At 50.2% G+C, this 17,449-nt stretch overlaps 1 protein-coding gene across 3 annotated transcripts in view; it reads right to left on the reverse strand.

The window, feature by feature from the left end:
* Positions 1 to 12,258, reverse strand: part of Ago2 (argonaute RISC catalytic component 2) — an 85,436-nt gene extending 73,178 nt beyond the window's left edge. For 2 of the 3 annotated variants that reach the window (XR_013103324.1, XM_076911453.1), the window contains exons 1-2: positions 12,070 to 12,258; positions 4,741 to 4,812 (exon numbers count right to left, since the gene is read on the reverse strand). Coding sequence is in view for 2 of the 3 variants with exons in the window: in XM_076911453.1 (XP_076767568.1) it covers positions 4,741 to 4,812; positions 12,070 to 12,091 (94 nt within the window). In the remaining variant the exon portion in view is untranslated. The remainder of the gene's footprint in view (positions 1 to 4,740; positions 4,813 to 12,069) is intronic. The other variant, XM_034515934.2, reaches the window with a different exon arrangement.
* Positions 12,259 to 17,449: the final 5,191 nt, after the last annotated feature.

A 17,449-nucleotide genomic window follows, 5' to 3' on the forward strand; every position in this document is an offset into this window, starting at 1 on the left:
CCACAAGAGTGACACTGAGCTTGGCAGGGACAGCAAAGGCCTATAGGAATATAGGCCAAAAAAACCATTCCCACTGCACTCATGAGGCCACCACCACAACCAAACCAACACTTAGAATTCAAAAGAGCAACCTTAAAAAAAAAAAAAAAAAAAAAAAAAAAAAAAAAAAAAAAAAAAAAAATCAAGTGTGCGGTGGTGGTACAAGCCTTTATTCTCAGCATCTGGGAGGCAGAGGCAGGAGGATCTCTATTATGAGATCCAGGCCAGCCTGGTCTACAGAGTGAGTTTCAGGTCAGCCAGAACTACATAGTAAGACTGTTCTAGAAAAAAACAAAAATCATTTGCTCTTTAATAAAGACTTTGGCGGCCCCAAAAATAGTTCCTAATTTGGGTCCTGTGCTGTGGGTCTGACATAAGTCAAATAAGCAGGTCCAGTGACATTCTCCCCTTCAGGAGGGCTTGGTTTATAGGCCAGGCTGACTTGTTGAAATACATATTAATAAATTTTGGGCAGTGGGTTCAGTACCACTGAACAGTTTACATTCCCAAATGAAAGACACATAGAGCCTTTATATTTCGATATGCCTTAAACAGCACAATAGCTGGGCCACTGCCTAACCTCCACTATCTCCCACTGATAATCTCCAGTTATTACTAATTCTATGTTCCATCTGGCTGCCCTGAACCCAGTTGGCTGCCCAACTGGGCTGTACTCTGGGCCACACTCTCCTGGTTCCTTCACATGGAAGCCATGCCTCTCCATCCTGTACCCTCAGGCATGGCATCTCTCCACTCTTCCACGTCCCTCCTGCACGGCAGCTCCTTCCCCTCTTATATGTCTGAGGTAAATGCTCTCCACACTGCTAAGAAAAACCGTGTATGCTTCTAGGTGCACGGCCCCTGTCTTAGACCTTGATTGAGTTAGAACTCAGTACTTGGTTACACAGTCACGTGTTTGCTGTTTTTTCCATGGCTTTGTTTAGAACACAACTTTTGACGTCTGACCAAATGTCTACAAACTCATGTGCAAACTCATGTACAAACTCATGTTCTTGTTCAAATAGGAGGTTAGAGTAGAAAGGCTTCGTCACATCCTTCCAACTAAAAATTCCCCCATCTGCAACTCTGATTCTCTTTTAGGACATGAGGGGAAATGCTAGGGGTTGATGGGAGCCCCGCCACACAGGAGCTCAGGAGGTTCTCTTGGTGGGGTTCACAGGCATCATCTTCAGGTTCTGTGCCCCACAGCCCAAGTCAGCCACCACCTCACTAGCACCCAGACCACAATGGCATTCCTCAGAGCCGCCATGACACTCCTTCCTACTCTAAACTGACAATCACAATTAAGAACGTGTGCAGCACAGCATCCCCCCACCCAGGACTCTGCTCTGTGTAACAGCAGACCAGTGGGACACTTATTAACTATGGCCTGTGATCAACTCAGTAGAAGAACAATCAGGCCATGACTTGATATGACAACTACATATTACTAACTGCCACAGACAAAGTACAATGCAAGGGCGCTAATTATTTTGATGCTGGAGGTAATTTCATAAAACTGCACAGCAATTCCTTATAGTAACAGTAAGGACAGCTATTACTACTCCCACTTCACAGACTAGGAAAGAAACCCAGGGAGCCGAGTTTTTGAGCAAAGCAGGTTTTTGAGCAAAGCAGGGCGTAAACCTCAGAAACTAACCATTTTCCCAGGGTCACTCCACATCTGGGACAGTATCATCCCTACCTCACCTTGGCTGCAGTTCGCACCCAGAAAGGAGTCACTTTAAAAAGCTGCAGAGATGTCTGAGCAGTGAGTCTCTGTGCCCTGTGTTTTTAGGAGTAATCAGCGTGTCCTCTGTGTGTACAAACCTCCCAAATCACCAATACTCTTCTCTCAGTAACTATGCCAGATGCCAGGCGGGCAACAGTAAGACCCTCCAGACAGGTCACCGAAGCATCACCCTCAATACATGAGAGACTGCAAAGAAGAGACCCCCAAAGACTGACAGGGACAGAGCAGGACAGAACTGCCATGATGGATGTTAGGACCAGGATGACTCTTCAGCTCTTGAGAAAGGAGGCTTCACAGAGCTGCCCCAACCCTGTGCCGTGCTCCCTTCTGACTGAGCTCAGCTGACACCAGCTTACTTAACTCCCAGGTTCTCTGAAAAGACCAGAGAGACACTAAACTGAAGGCAACTTGGCTGTGGGGATTGTACATGCTCAGGAGACTGTGACATGTTCAACAAAGAGGCCATGGGACCAAAGTACCATCTCTTAAGAAAACGCTGCTAACTTCCGGGCCTCATCAGTGCCCCATGGAGAGCAGAAGAGCACGTGCCAAGCTACACAATGACATGTGGCAGGTGGCTATCCCTGGCCTCCACAGCTACTGTTGCCAAGTTGCCAACTTGGGCACACACTTGGTGGCAATTCATGCTCCTAGGATAACAGTACTGTGGACTGACTGCCCAGGTGGGCTCTCAGCCTCATCACTGTTCAGATTTCAACCACAATACAGTGGCCATGTTGCTCTCAACTATAGACTATTCATTCACCTGTCAGCCCAGGGCAGAGGCCCTCACACACTCCATGGAGAGTGGGATGTACAACTGGAGACACACAAGACAACAGTGGCCTACAGCAGTGTAGAAAGCACACGTCAGATGGCAGCCAAGGGAGAAAAGAACAGAAGAGGCACCAAGGATGGTGCAGGTGACAAGCCATGAGATGAGCCATGAGCACATCTAGGACCTTGTGTCACCCCTAAATGTGACAGGCAGGATCATGAGGAGACAAGAACCACCACAGCCCCACAACGAAACCCAGGGATCACTCTGGAAAGAGCTAAGTAAGGCCACAGACATTGAAAGTACAGAGAGCTAAAGGCACAGAGATCAGCCTGTGCCAAGTGAGGTCACTTAGCTGTGTCCACCTTCTGCAGAAGTCAAAAGACCACTCGCCCGCCCATGAGCTTCCCAATGTCTGTACCGGGCCCTGGGTTAGACAGCTACACTCTTCTTGAAGGCTGCAGTCATTTCAAAGAGTAAGGAACTTAAGCTTAGTGCACAAGGCCTGCTTTCCTCCCCAGCAGGAGGGAAGGGGTTGCACAACTCAGCAGGTGAGGATGGGTGGAGCTGCTCCGCCCCTCATCAGGGCATCAGGCTTTAGAGTTTTTCCTTGGTTTTTCTGAACATTTGAATTTTTTCACAACTAAAAGCCCCTTACCACTTTTTCTCCCAAGTTTATAAACAACAGCGCCAGTCTCTTGACACACACAGCCTCCCGAGCCCTGCTGCCACCACACCCGTGGGTCTCTCCGGACCTGGCTCCCCATCCTTCATCCCTCCGGGTGGAGAGGGGTTGAGCCTAAAGCCATCTTTCTCTTCTGTCCTGCCTCCCTCTCTCTCTCAGTCCCCTCAGGCAGAAAGTCTAGGGGCTAGCAGCAAATACTCAGACCCTAGGACCCAGATCAATATTCTAGACTCTTGGGGTCCTGCCAATCACTCATCTAGCGTCTAGGCTACAAATTCTACAATGTGTTCTAATGAGATAAGTACACCTTATCTCTCTTTGGTGCATCTTTGAAAAGTATGTAGACTTCACATTTCCCATCAGCTTTGATGGCTAATAAAGTCTTACCAAAGAACAACACTTTCTAAACTGGGCCTGGTGGTCCACACGTGTATAATCCCACAACTCAAGAGACAGGAGCATCAGTTCAGTCTGCCTTGACTACATATTCAGTTCAAGGCCATCTTCAGACAAGATTCTGTCTCAACTTCCCTTCCCACTTACAACAACAACACCCTCTCTAAAACTCTCAAATGCCAGTGAAGCCTGGCAAGGCACAGTGGCACGTCTGCATGATGACAGCAGGTACAGGAAGTGTAGTGTAGAAAGTCCTCCAGTAAATCATCTCCTATACATAGTAACTGTGAAAACACAAGGAGCCACAGAAACCTAAACACAGCTGGAAAGAAGGACCCCAAAGACACTGTGGGTGAGTGGAAGAGAATCCATACCATAGGGTATTACGTGCTAACAGAAAAGGAAGTTTGGAACTCAACAGTTATTGCAGAATCTCTTGAGTTAAGAGTTCAAGACCAGCCTGGGTACTAGTGAGAACCAGCTGAGAAAGCAGACTGGGGATGTGGCGAAAGAGAAGCAAAGTCCTGGTACTTGTTTTGCCAAAACAAGAATCTTGAGGACAGACTGCTAAACAAAGCACCCAGACACAAAACACCATGTATTAATGACTTCATAAGAAAGGTCGGTCCAGTAAGACAATTCAGTATCCAATCAGTCTTGGCTTCCAGTCTGGTAGAACTGAGTGTAGCTAGGAGTAAGCATTCTTTGGAGTCTGTACACCACTGAAGACTGGAGGGGTTACCTGTGGGTGAAGATGTGTGTAAAGATACACAAAGGACTAGAGAAGGGTACCCTGTCACCTTGCTCCTCTGAGGCAGGGCCTCTCTCCCTTTCCCTGAACCTGGAACTCCTGGTTTTTCATTTTTTTGTTTTTTTGTTTTCCAGCTAGGTTGGAAGCTATCAAGTTAAGTTCCCTCCATCCTCCTGCCTCCGCTCCTCCATACAAGGATCCAAATTCTACTGCTCATGCCTGCATAGCAAGTACTCTTAGCCACCAAGTCATCCCGCAAGCTCTTCAATTGTTCATTTGTAAATGTTCAAAAGATTTTTCTTATTTTTATGTGCGTAAAGACTGGAGGTGTTTGTTACCTGTGCGTGTGGCCCGACTTCTGGCTACTCTGTTGGGTCTTCTTTCTTCCTTTCTTCTTCCCTTTTGACCCCCTAACATTAGGTAGGAGACAAAGAAGGATAGAGGGAAAAGAGAGAAAGAAATTCTCGAATAAAGTCAGGGGTTGGAGAAGGGGCAACATTAATTACTGTTGGGCTACTTCCTGCTTTCTTGGGGCAAGTTCGATCTTTGCCTAAGAAATTAGGATATCTAATTTCTTCTCTTTGCTTACAACTATTTGACAAATGGCAACAAACTGCAACCAACATCATCCAACCACCAACCAGCCCCTTTCTATGGGGGCTCTAGCATTTATTATGTCCTCTGAAAAGTCCTCCGAGTTCCAAATGTCACACACGTGCAGAAACTATCTGCAGCTGGCAAAACCTTGTTCCTGCAAGAGCACGAGGCAAATCATAGTCACCAGCTGTGGACACTCTGACGCAGCCCCACATCCCACACCTGAGATTAAAACCAAAACAAATCCCCATATGTCTATGTTTTTAAAAGAAACCAAAGCTACATGTATATTATTTGAGTGCAGGTGCCTATGGATGCAGACAGTCGGATCTCCCAGGAGCTGGATACAGGCAGTTGTGATCCTTCCACTGTAGGTGCTGAGAATGGAACTCGGTTCTCCACAAGAGCAGTATATCTTCTTAACCAGAGCCGTCTCTCCAGCCCCTTAAATGGTTAAACGTGTGTTACGTAAACTTCGCTTTTTGAAAGGCTGTCATTTTGAAAGTACTTCCCTGCTCTGAAGTGTCAATCCTTTTTCTTCTCTCTGTTGACAATGCAGACCCACTTGAACCAGATGAGAGCAATACACCACACTGCACTGAGTCCTGCTGGGTCAGACTAGGATAAGGGCCAGGAAGGACTCACCACAGGGCCAGTGGGAGCTCCAGGCGCCATCCCAGACGCCAGGGCTGGAGTACTAGGAAGTGATGGCAGCCACCTGCCCAGGGTCTGAGGTTTGTGCATAGGATGGATAACCTGGATGACTTGGCAAGATTCTTAACACATGTCATTCCGCAACATGATCTTAAAAACACCTCATTCAATGAAATTGTGCAAAAATAAAACAAAAACCACATTTCAAAAAAAATGTTCTTTGGAATAACACTTTGTGCCCACAGTGAGCCTGTGAGGGCTGGTCTTGCAGGCCCTGGGGCGGGCACCATCTCTCCACCCTCCCTGTGGCAGATGATAAGTGTCCTGCCCTCTCTTGAGAAGTGAGGCCCAGGGCTCAGTCTCCTATGAACACTGAGGCAACTCCTTGCCACCGCAGGCAACTAGGATCCTCTAGGGAGGGGGTGACCCAACAGAATGAAATTCAACTCCCCCCAGAGGCCAATCTAGTTCTGCATTTGCTTGACGCCACGAACACATATGCACTGCACCACCACAAGCTCCTCGGCCTCTCTTCCACTTACTTCACAGTGCTCTTTTTTCAACCCCTCCCCCCCCAATGCCGCCATCCAGGGAAACCAGGCTCCCCAGCCAGGACTCCCAGAGCCCGTAGCTCATTCCCCAGATCACACACCCAGCAAGGACACCTATTACTGTCCTGATCTTCACAAAAGGAGCCTCTTGTCTAGCTGTTCCCAAGCCTTATGGCTTTAGGTGCTTAAAAATGCACAGCACAGTTGCCATGGCATTCCTGGAACTCCTTAACGGTATCTTAACCCTAATGCTCAAGGACGGAGCAGACAAGCTGCGGGTATAGATAGAACAATGGTCCTAGATTATACCTTTAAGCTTTTTCAGAAAAGAGGGGCAGGTAAACAGACAGACAAGCAGATAACTTAGCTGTTTGAGAGACTCCATCCTCTTTGTTTTCTGTCCATCCTCTAGACTGTGTGGAAGGCAGAGACGATTCTCTTAGGCCCACCCAATCCAGGATTCTGGCTCAGCCCCACTCTGGACAGCAGCAGTCTTGGGGATGCTCGGGGCTTTTTTCTACCTTCTCAGAGCCTCTACTCACAGCACTTGGGAGTCCCATGCCCCTTGCAACAGAAATCACCTGGGCATGTCCTGGGTCTTCAGGGTGCAGGTGGAGAAGGCTGACTGAGTGCCAGCTGTGGGGGCCCAAAGCCTCACCCACATTATCTGGCTTTTCCAAGCACTCACCCCAACCTCAGGTTACCCCCTTTAGCACCCCAAACCTAATAACCTAACCCTCACCCCAAAGCCTGCTGATCATTACACCTTATTTCACCACTGGGCAGCAGCAATACAAGTTAGGACACCATGAAACCTCTCTTCCTGCCATGGCCATGACATTACTGTTTGCTGACAGTTGTCATGATGAAGGTACAGCCACACTCAATGCCTGTCTAGCTGGACCATGTGCTGGATTCACACTCAAATTTCATGACGTGCACAGACCATAGTCTCATAGAGACTCACTGCCTACTAGGACAATGCGGCACTGGCTCAACTCCTTTCACCCCTGTAGTGGTTTGAATGAGAAACGTCCCCAGTCGTGGCCTTGTTAGAGGAAGTAGGTCACTAGAAGTGGGGTTTCAGAGGTTAAAGGCTGCCGTTTCCATCTTGCTCCGCTTCGTGCTTGTAGATGTTTGAATATTCGAGCTCCCAGTTTCCTGTTCCTGGTGCCACGCCTCCTCACCATTATGGACTCTGACCCCCTGGAACCATAAGCTCCAAATTTAAGTTGCCTTGGTCACGTCCTTAATCACAATAAAAGAGAAGTAACTAATACAGCTCACAACCCATCACCACCTCCTTCCCCCATGTGAAGGCTGGGAGAGCTGACAGAGCAGTCCCCATGACTAGCCCAGGGAGCCTGTCACCTCCCCCACACAGCTCCAAGTTCTGTCAGTCCACCCACAACCATAAAAAAAGGGTCCATGCAGGCCTAGAGAGATGAGTCAGCGGTTAAAAGCACTGGATGCTCTTCTAGAGGACCAGGGTTCAATTACCAGCATCCACACGGCTGATCACAGCTGTCAGTAACTCTACCTGAGAGCCTCACACAGATATACATGCAGGCAAAACATCATGCACATGAAATTAAAAGGAAAAAATGATAAACAATAAAATTTAAATTTAAAAAAGGGGTCGTCTATGGGTCACTCCACTGAAAGTGGATCCCAAGCAACCAACCACCTACAATTTTTTTCACTCCTGTCCCAGTATGGCTGCCAGCTGCTGCCCAAACACACATGTGAATAAGAACTGTTGGAGGATTTGCCCAAGAGCCTGACCACCCAAGAGCCTCAGCTCTTGGGTAACAGTTTCTACCCAGGCCTTCTCCTCCCCAACAATCTCTGACTTCCACAGATGCTAACCCAGCCTTCCATGGTCCCACAGTTTTATGTCCAAGCCCCCGATTCCTCTCTCTCTTTAAACCATTGGCACCATCCAGCTGTCTAATGCCCAAGTCAACTCCTCACTCCCTCACTGCTCAAGATGACCCAAGATGCCCTGGCCACTTGCTCTCCAGTGACCCGTTCAAGACGCTTCCTAGGTTGGAGAGATGGCTCAGCGGTTAAGAGCAACAGTTTCTATTCCAGAGGTCCTGAGTTCAATTCCCAGCAACCACATGGTGACTCACAACCATCTGTAATGGGATCCCATGCCCTCTTCTGGTGTGTCTGAAGACAGTGACAGTGTACTCACATACATAAAAAAGAAAAGAAAAAGAAAAAAAGAAATAGACTCCTGCTGCAACTATGAATTTTACATTCAAAGTGACCTGTGCACAAAACAAAAATAAAACAAAAACAAAACAAAAAACCCTCAGGATGAGGGAGTCAGAATGCACATGAGCAGGCGGTCTCCATTAGCGCCTCACAGGACAGGACAGGACAGCAGGCAGGAGGACTCTGAAGGCCAGGCAGATAGGGTAAAGCCAGTATGATGGCATCCATTCGGATCTCCCATAAGGGAACGTGAGAAAGTGAGCGCCAGCCCGGGTATATAATAAGATGCTGTTTTCAAAAAACAGAACCAAGAAAGATTTAGAAGACAGGAAAGCAAATGTACACATTCTACCAATTTCATATTCTAACATCAATTTTAGTGGCTGGACAGATGGATCAGCAGTTAAGAGCTCTTGCTGCTCTTACAAGCAGGACCTAGGTTCAATTCCCAGCACCCACATGGAAACTCACACCTGTCTGTGACTCCATTTTCAGAGTACCTGATGCCCTCTTCTGGCCTTCGGGTACATGTGGTACATATACATATACATACATACATACATACATTACATACATGCATGCATACATACAGGCAAACACTAACATACATAAATACAAAGAAATCTAAAATGCAAGCCAATTGCAATCATGTTTCTGAAGCCAAGAACAACCCCCCACCACCACCAACAACGGCAGGGGCAGTGGGCGGTGCTTATTATGTGCCTTTGCCAGCCCATCACGGTGATCTGTAATCCCAAGACTCAGGAAGCAGAGACAGGAAGATGAGTTTGAGACCAGCCTGGGCTATACAGCCCACCCTGTCTTAGGGGAAAAAAGGGGAGTGGGGAGGAGATTCCCTGTATTTTGTGCACACAAACATGTCGGGTGAAATGACAGGTCTGAAATGTTTTAGGATGTAAACGGGGGAAGGGACAGCTGACAAGACAAGGTGGGAACACTGACAACTGCAGGAGAAACAAAATCAACACCTTGCTTTCATGTTTGTAAAATTACTTCACAGTAGAAACTTTTTTAAAAAACGTGTGATACATTTCCCACAATAACAATTCATAAAATTAAAAGAAGGGGAAAAAAAAAGAAACATTTTTATCATGTTGGCAGCCCCAGCCTCTTTAATTGTAAAGAATAACCTCAATGGTGTTGATAGAGAAACTCTAAAGTTACAAAATGTTGCTTCTTAAGAATGTGTAAGTCAAAGCTTTTACATCTTTTCTCCTGAACACTTAAATTCCTCTACAAGCTACTGGGGTGGGGGGAGTTTTCCCACAAGTGCTCAGCCACACGGCTGTGCGGTCCAGCTGTTGGCAGGGCTATCCCTGCGGCATACAGGCCGCCAGGCTGCAGTGGTACCCTCTGACAAAACTGTGAATTGGGGAGAATGGGGTGGGGGATGTGGGGAGGTGGGGGGAGCAGGGCTAACTGCTGCCATTAGAGACCACAGCAATGATCAAAGACCCAGTCCTGATTGGCAACTCTCAATCCAGTTTCCGCTGTCACAAAGATTATTTTGTAGCAAATACTCCTGGGCTATAACACAGGACTATCTCCTTGCAGGAGGCAAAGCTCCTCCCAGACAGTTTAAGATCCTTGGGTGGGGGAACCCCACCTAGAATCCACTATCTAGGAAGTTTCAGGGTGGGTAGAGAATTTACCTTCCCCAAACCACTAACCATTCCCAATAGCACAGGAAGGAAAAGAAAAAAACCTGTGAGGTTCTGAACCTTGGCCCCCGATGCTATTAACCTCACACACGTAACAGCATTTGCAACGGACACAATAAGAAAACACTGTGAATTCTATTTTTAAAGTTAATTTACTAAGTATTTGCTTTCCATCAATCTCAAAAACAGCAAAACGCTTTAACTTTTCTATCATTCAGATCCAATGGCCTTCCATGCTCCTAAACTTGGAAATATGTTGGAGTCTCTTTGAAGAGAAAGGGGGCGGGGGGTGCGATTCCTTGTAAACAGAATTAAAAGCCTTGGTATGCACAATAAAACGGAGCTGCACTCCAGCCTTGCAATTACAGACACTGGCCCACCTGAAACTTGGGTTCCTTCCCAGCCTGCCATTAGCCAAGAATTACCCTAGAGGCATCTCTTTTCTCACCCAAGGCTTTCTGGTTATGAGGGGACTGTCTCTCCCTTAGGCCACAATGCAGAGGCCCACGCAGCAGCCATCTTCAAAGCTGCCACTGACCAAAATGAACCGGTTGATCCAGAAGGCTACCGCATTCTAAAGGCAACAAAGATTTCCTTGCAGAACACACAGTAGGCTCTTAACTTCCACCCTACCTAGGAACTCACTGGTCTAATCCACACCAAACAAGTACTTCCAACAGTGGGTCAAGGTCAAAGGGACTGGAAACGACTTCTATGGGAGTGCTCAAACAGGTTGCCCTAATGCTCGCTGGCTCCCGGATGTTAAAGGGCTCTTAAACCTCTCTGAATCTCCACTGCCTGTCTTCAGAAAGACCCACTGTGGCAAGCTGAAAGGATCAACACGCAAAATAGACGAAAGCCTGGCCTCGTCCCCAGGGAAGTCACTAGAAACTGACACTCTGAAAAAAAAGGAAAAAAAAAAAACAAAAAAAACGTAGAGATTCCGAGCTAAGGTTTGCTGGGTTCCTCCACAGCGCTGAGCTGGGGATGGGAGGGATTCCCAATCTGGCAGGAGGCTGCCCTCGCCATTTCGCAAGGGACCTCCAGACCCCAACATCTGTCCCTAAGACCCGGGCACCTCCCAAGCGCAAGGTTAAAAGGGTTTTCAAATTGCTGGGAAGCCTTTTAACGCATTTAGAAGTTGGTCAGTGGGTATTCGAGGAGCCCTATGACATCAGGAGAGGAGGCGCACTAGGCTCCGGAGCAAGCACCATAGGGAACCCGGGAGGATCTGGGAGGCTTCCAGACCCCACAGTGAAGAAGTCTGGGGAGGCCCCAGGGCCGAACCACTAGGTCAGGTGGGCAGCAGGGAGGCCCCGCGGGCGCCAAGTACAGCCTGGCGGACAAAGGGGGGCAGGCTGAACCCGAGCAAGCGGCGGGGCAGCCGGGAAATGGAGCCACGTGCCTGGCGGGAGAAGGCGAAAAAGCCTCCCAACACTTGTTTTCTCAAGCCCGCGAGTAAACCGCCCTCCGCTCAGCTCGAGAAGCGGGGTGGGAAAATGCGTTCGTGTTTTTAAGTTTTCTGGAACTTTTCCAGACAAACGGGCACGCTGGTGGGAAGGGGTGCCACGGCGGCCACCCGCTCCGCTAGGAAATCGCAGGGCGATTAGCACTTGAATGGGGAGGGCGGCTGCCCGGCGTGGAACTGCGTCCCCGCGGGTCGGTTCCCGACCCGTCCAGCTCCCCGCCCCAGGCCCGGCGTACTGGGCCCCACAGCTATGCGCTGGGGGGCGGCGGGAGGAGCGCTGCGGGAGGACGGAGACCCGTTGCAGGCCGGGCCTGCCCCCCCCCCCCCAGGTCCCGGCGGTGCTGCTCCGGTGCACTGGGCCTCCCCGCCCCGAGGCCCTGCCCGATCGCCCGAAGGCTACGCCGCGGCCCCACAGGCCCCGCCGCCCTCGCCTGCCCCGCCCGCCAACCGCCAACCGCCGCGGCACGAGTGCCGGGCGCCGCGCGGACTCACCGGGGCCGGCTCCCGAGTACATGGTGGCGCTGCCGAGGGCCGCGGCCGAGGACCGGCCGCGCGCTCCACGGGCCCCGACGCCGCGAGCCGCGAGGACCCGCCGGCCGCTCGATCCGCCCCGGCGCGGCTGCCTCGCAGAACAGGTTTACCCGACGCGGCCGGGGCGGCGGGCGGAGGCGGCGGGAGCGGAGGGGGAGGGGAGCAGGAGGAGGGAGGGGAGGAGGAGGGGCGAGAGGGACGACGAGGGAGGGGACGGCGGGGAGGGAGGGAAGGAGGGGACGGCGGGGAGGGAGAGAGAGGGGGCGGGGAGGAGGGGAGGTGGCAGGGAGAGAGGGGGGCAGGGGAGGAGGCTGGAGGCGGCGCGCGCCGGCGGGATGGGGGGGAAATCGCGGTGGCGACCCCCCGCGTGGTTGTCCTGAGTGAGGGACCCCAGAAGCGACCCGGGGCACGCGAGCCGAGACCTTCCCTGCGGCCGAGCGAGGCGACGTCTGGCTTCCGGGCGCGGCCAGCCCAGCACTGCGACCAGAGTCGGAGTCCTCCCGCGCCGAGTGGCAGAGCCACGGCCGCGTCCCGCCGCGCACCCGCCCCTGCACCTCGGCCTGGCTCTTTAAGTTATTAACGAAACGGCGACGGGAAGCTAGCTCCCCACCCAGAGCTTGAACTTGGACGCAACCAGACCGGTGCGCGTGACCACACCGCCACCTCCCGGCGCGGCTCGACAACCTAGATACTCCTAATAAAGCACCAACGAAGCCCAGCAAGTTCAAGATTAATTTTATCAGCTGTCAGGGAGCAAACCTCCCCGCTTTCTGAGCTCACAGCCCCCGAGTTCTGCTCTGAGGCCTCCTAGAGCAGCACGCTCTGTGCACATATGTCCTTTCCCCACTTGTTGCTGGCATGTGCTCCCAGTCCTGTCCAGCTGTCTCTGGAACCTTTTCAATTAGGAGAGGTGGTGTCAGCTCCTGCCTCACCCTGCACGCTTGACAGTGGCTTCAAAGCCCATGCTGAGGACCCAGGCCGTAGACAAACAGGGTGCTACTGCAGGGGCCCCAGCATCGGGGTAGGCTCCATATCCTGTGTAGTGCTCAAAAATAGTCCCAAGAGCAAGAAAAGCAGCTCTCCTTCCAATAAACATCGAGAGGAGGAGGAAACTAGACACAATACTGCAGGGCTGCCATGGCAGCTACTCAGAAGTCGAGGAAGGAGGACGGCAAGCTAGCTTAAATCCAGTCTAGAATACATAGAAGAAAGACTTGGGTCCCCCTCCTTCCCGAGTGATTGACACAAATGGGTAATCAATCATACCTAGCCCTTGTAGCCAACACTTGTCACCACTACTTTGGGGATGGAGACAGGATTTGCTGAATTCAGGAGAGATCTTTGCTACAACCAGTCAGGGTAACACAGAACTAATGGGGGGTGGGCGGTGTTAGACTTCACTCAGCAGTAGAAGCACTGACTGAAGACCTAGGAGATTTTGCTTTACCTCCCAGCAGTGACACCCCGCCCCCAAAGTCATGAAGTCTGTTTGGGGGTGGGGGGGGGCGGTTCTGGAGTAGGTAAATTGCCAGGCATCAAGAAGCCCTGGGTTCAATCCTCAACACCACACACACACACACACAAAAATGAACATGATTACACATGTGTTTCTGAGCACAGGGAAGTCTGGGTACACTGAGCATTGCAGCTCATCACAGGGAAGATGGACGCCATGTGCCCTCCCTCCAGAGTGGAGTGAGAAAGACAGAAGAGCGTGCCTGCAGATGGGATCCAGTCAATGCAGCTAAGTGCAGCAGTGTGCTTGGCCCTGAGCCAACAAGCCAGCATCAGCCTGCCAGGGTGACTTCATTATTGTAAGGGTTCCTAAGCTTCCAGGTGTGCTTCCGGGAGACTGAGACAGTATTGGAGTCCCTGCCTGTAAGGAAGGGAGGAAGGGGAGGAGGGAGGGAAAGGTCCCAAATAAGCAAAATTAAAGTAGCCCAGAGATGCCTTTGTAGAACAGCTACGTAGTAGCTACTGTATCAAGCTAGCAGCAAGGGCAGTGTGGAGCAGCCCCTTGGGTACCTGTGGTTGCAGCGTACCGTTCCAGGAGCCATGTTTCACTCCGAGGCCCACAGCTCCTGCTTGACAGCGTAACACTAGGACCTGGGGGAAAAGCTGCAGGCTCTGCAGTAGAATGGAGGCTGGGAAACTTTGTTTCCAGGCAGGATAATCTCAGGAAGGCTGGATTGTGTCTTTGCTGAGACCCAACACTGCTCTCTGCTGGTGGAAGCATGCCATTGCTTCCTGTCTGGGCAATGAGACAGGAGATCCTGTCTTCCACATCTCAATGCTCAGTTACTTCCCGGGCTCACATCCAGCCATTCAGCAGTAGGATTCAGAGTGCCCCTTTCCAGGGTACAGCCACCCTCTCCTGTGCTAGTGCACCATCCAAAGATCTGCAGACCCACAGCCCAGGCCAGGAATACCATCTCTCCCTCTGGCAATCTCATCCCTAAGTCACCTCTTCCCCCACACCCCACCTGTTTTCCTACTGCCTTCTTTCTGGCCTGCAAACTAGGACTCAATTTACAACCGTGTTGTCTCCACCCATGCCTAGAACCTTCTCCAGTTCCCAGTCTGGCCTGGCACATAGCTTTGGAGGCCTCAGCCCCTCCCAACTCAATTCCCACTCTTGTGTTAGAGCTCCTGATGCTATAGGTAGCTACAAGCTTGGGCACAGGCTGGACTGATAAAGAAGACCAGTCTATAACTCAGAACACTTTGCACTCCCAGTTTTGATCAATAACCCCCAGGAAAGAGAAAAGAGGGCCCGAGGCACTGCACAAAGCATGCTCCAATGCCATGGAGCCTAAAGCATTCAACTTTAGGGGCCATTAGTTCCTCCTTCAAGTTGGACGCCATGCGCTCTCCCTTCAGAGTGGAGTGAGAAAGACAGAAGAGGGTGTCTGCAGATGGGACCCAGTCAATGCAGCGAAGTGGTTGGTCATGTTTGTAATCCTAGCACTGAGACTAAGGCAGGGGGATCAAAAGAAAGACCACCTCAAAACCAGCTGGGCATGGTATCTGCCTCTAATCCCAGCACTTGAAAGGCAGAAGCTAGCCTGGTCTACATAGTATGGGGTTTTTTGTTTGGTTGGTTTTTGTCTTTTTTTTTTTTTTTTTTTTTTGAGACAGGGTTTCTCTGTGTAGTTCTGGCTGTCCTGGAACTCACTCTGTAGACCAGGCTGGCCTCGAACTCAGAAATCTGCCTGCCTCTGCCTCCCAAGTGCTGGGATTAAAGGTGTGCGCCACCACTGCTCAGCTACATAGTATGTTCTAAACTAGCTACACAGACCTTGTTTCAAAATATGTATTATATATTAATATATTTTAATATACATTAGAAAAAAGAAATTACTCTGGAAAGTATTGAGTCAAACAGCACTATCGTTTACTGACTGCAATCCTCAGAGTCTCTAGCAAGGTTTGAAGAATCCTCCTTGTAGGAGAGAATCAGAAATAGTGCATTCACCCATTTTCTGTTGCTGTAACTGAACACCACAGCCTGAGTAATTTAGAAAGATCCAGAGCTTGGCTTAGCTCAGGGTTGTTGTACATAGCCTCAGAATCTATTCAGCATGCAAAGAACCCAGCCCTGGGGTATCATAGAATATGCAGCCTGTCCCAAACACACTTGTCCACAGCGTCCTCTTGTCCTCGGGGCCATGCTAGAACTTTCTGTGGCCCCCTTCAGCTTTCATATGCTAAGATTCTTGGCATAAAAGGGGTGGCACATGCCTTTAATCCCAGCACTCTGGAGGCAGAAGCAGGAAGATATCAGAAGCCAGCCTTGTCTACAGAGTGAGTTCCAGGATGACCAGGGCTACACAGAGGAAGTGCGTCTCAACAAGCAGAAGTGTTGCTTGTTGCTGGCTGTGGCGGCACACTTCATTTCAACACTCTGAGTTCTGCCAGCCTAGTCTTTATAATGAGTTCCAGGGCTGCATAATAGAGAAGCCCTGTCTCAAAGAAAGAAAAGAAAGAGATGGGAGTAGCAAAGTCACAGAGCGGAAGATGTTTGCACACTATTATAGAAACGTGATACCCAACAATATATCCTTTGTATGTGTATATCTCCAATGATAGAGAATTCATCCGGAATGTATGAAGGTCTAAATAAAGGAAATAAAAGTAATAACACAACAGGGAAATTGGCAAAAGACTTGAGATGCTTCAGAGAGGAAACTGAAGGGTCAATAGATTTGTGGAAAGAGTGCTGGGTTCACGGACAGTCACAAGCGGGCACTACTACAGACCCACTGGTCCTGATGATGGAGAGAAGTAATGGCGTGGAACCTGATCTTAAGCACCTTCTCCATCACCCTGCCCACAATGCATCACTGTGTCACTGTCTGTGTCTTGCTGCTGTAGGGTTCGAGATGAGCTCTGATGTAGCTACCAGCCATGGGTTGGACCATCCTGCCCTTTCTGTATGTTAGGGACAGCTAACCCATCTGTAGCAGCCAAACACCAGCAGTCGTTACCCTGCAGGACCAGCCCATTTCAGAGATGCACTGTTGGGGACAGGAAGAGTCATAGCATCTGTGTGGGGCTTGGGCCCTGTGTTTACCCAGGTAATGGTGCATGAAGCTCAGCCCCCATGATCATGCCACTGGGAGTTCTAATCCCATATGTTCCATGTGCCTGAGGCAGGGGAATGCTGTCAGGGTTGGGAATGCAAAAGAGGCCAGTGGAGGGACCTGGAACATAATCAGACACTCTGTAAGAGGGGCTCCAACCTTCCCACGTTCTGTGTCCAATCCCTGCACTTCCCCTGAAGTTCTAATCAAGCACCTGGCACTACAGTCACCTTGTGGATTAGTGGGGCAAGTGACAGCTCCAGACCCCTTTACTGTGTCTCCTCCAACTCATGCTAAAGTCCTCACCCAAGCGAGGGCCATGACTGCACACCTATAACCCCAGCATGTGCTAGAGTGCTACTTTGGTCCTTCTATCCCATGAGGATGCAGAGAGAAGGTGCCATCTGAGACTTTGAAGTAGTTACCATCACCAGACACTAGTGTTCTTTCTTTGCTATCTGTTTTGTTTGAGACAGGGTTTCTGTGTAGCCTTGGCTATCCTGGAACTCACTCTGTAGACCAGGCTGGCCTTGAACCTAGAGATCCACCTGCCTCTGCCTCCTAGGATTAAAGGCGTGTGCTTCCTTTGGTTATTTTGTTTGTTTTGAGACATGGTCTGATGTATCCCAGCTTGGCCTCAAATGAATAGCTGAGGCTGCCAAATGAATAGCTGAGGCTGCCTCTGAACTTCCGATCCTCTCGCCTCTATCTTTATGACCACACCTGGCTGTCTTTCCTTTCCTTTCTCTTGGTTGCTT

This window comes from Arvicanthis niloticus, chromosome 13 (assembly GCF_011762505.2).
Source record: "Arvicanthis niloticus isolate mArvNil1 chromosome 13, mArvNil1.pat.X, whole genome shotgun sequence".
NCBI classification, from domain to species: Eukaryota; Metazoa; Chordata; class Mammalia; order Rodentia; family Muridae; genus Arvicanthis; species Arvicanthis niloticus.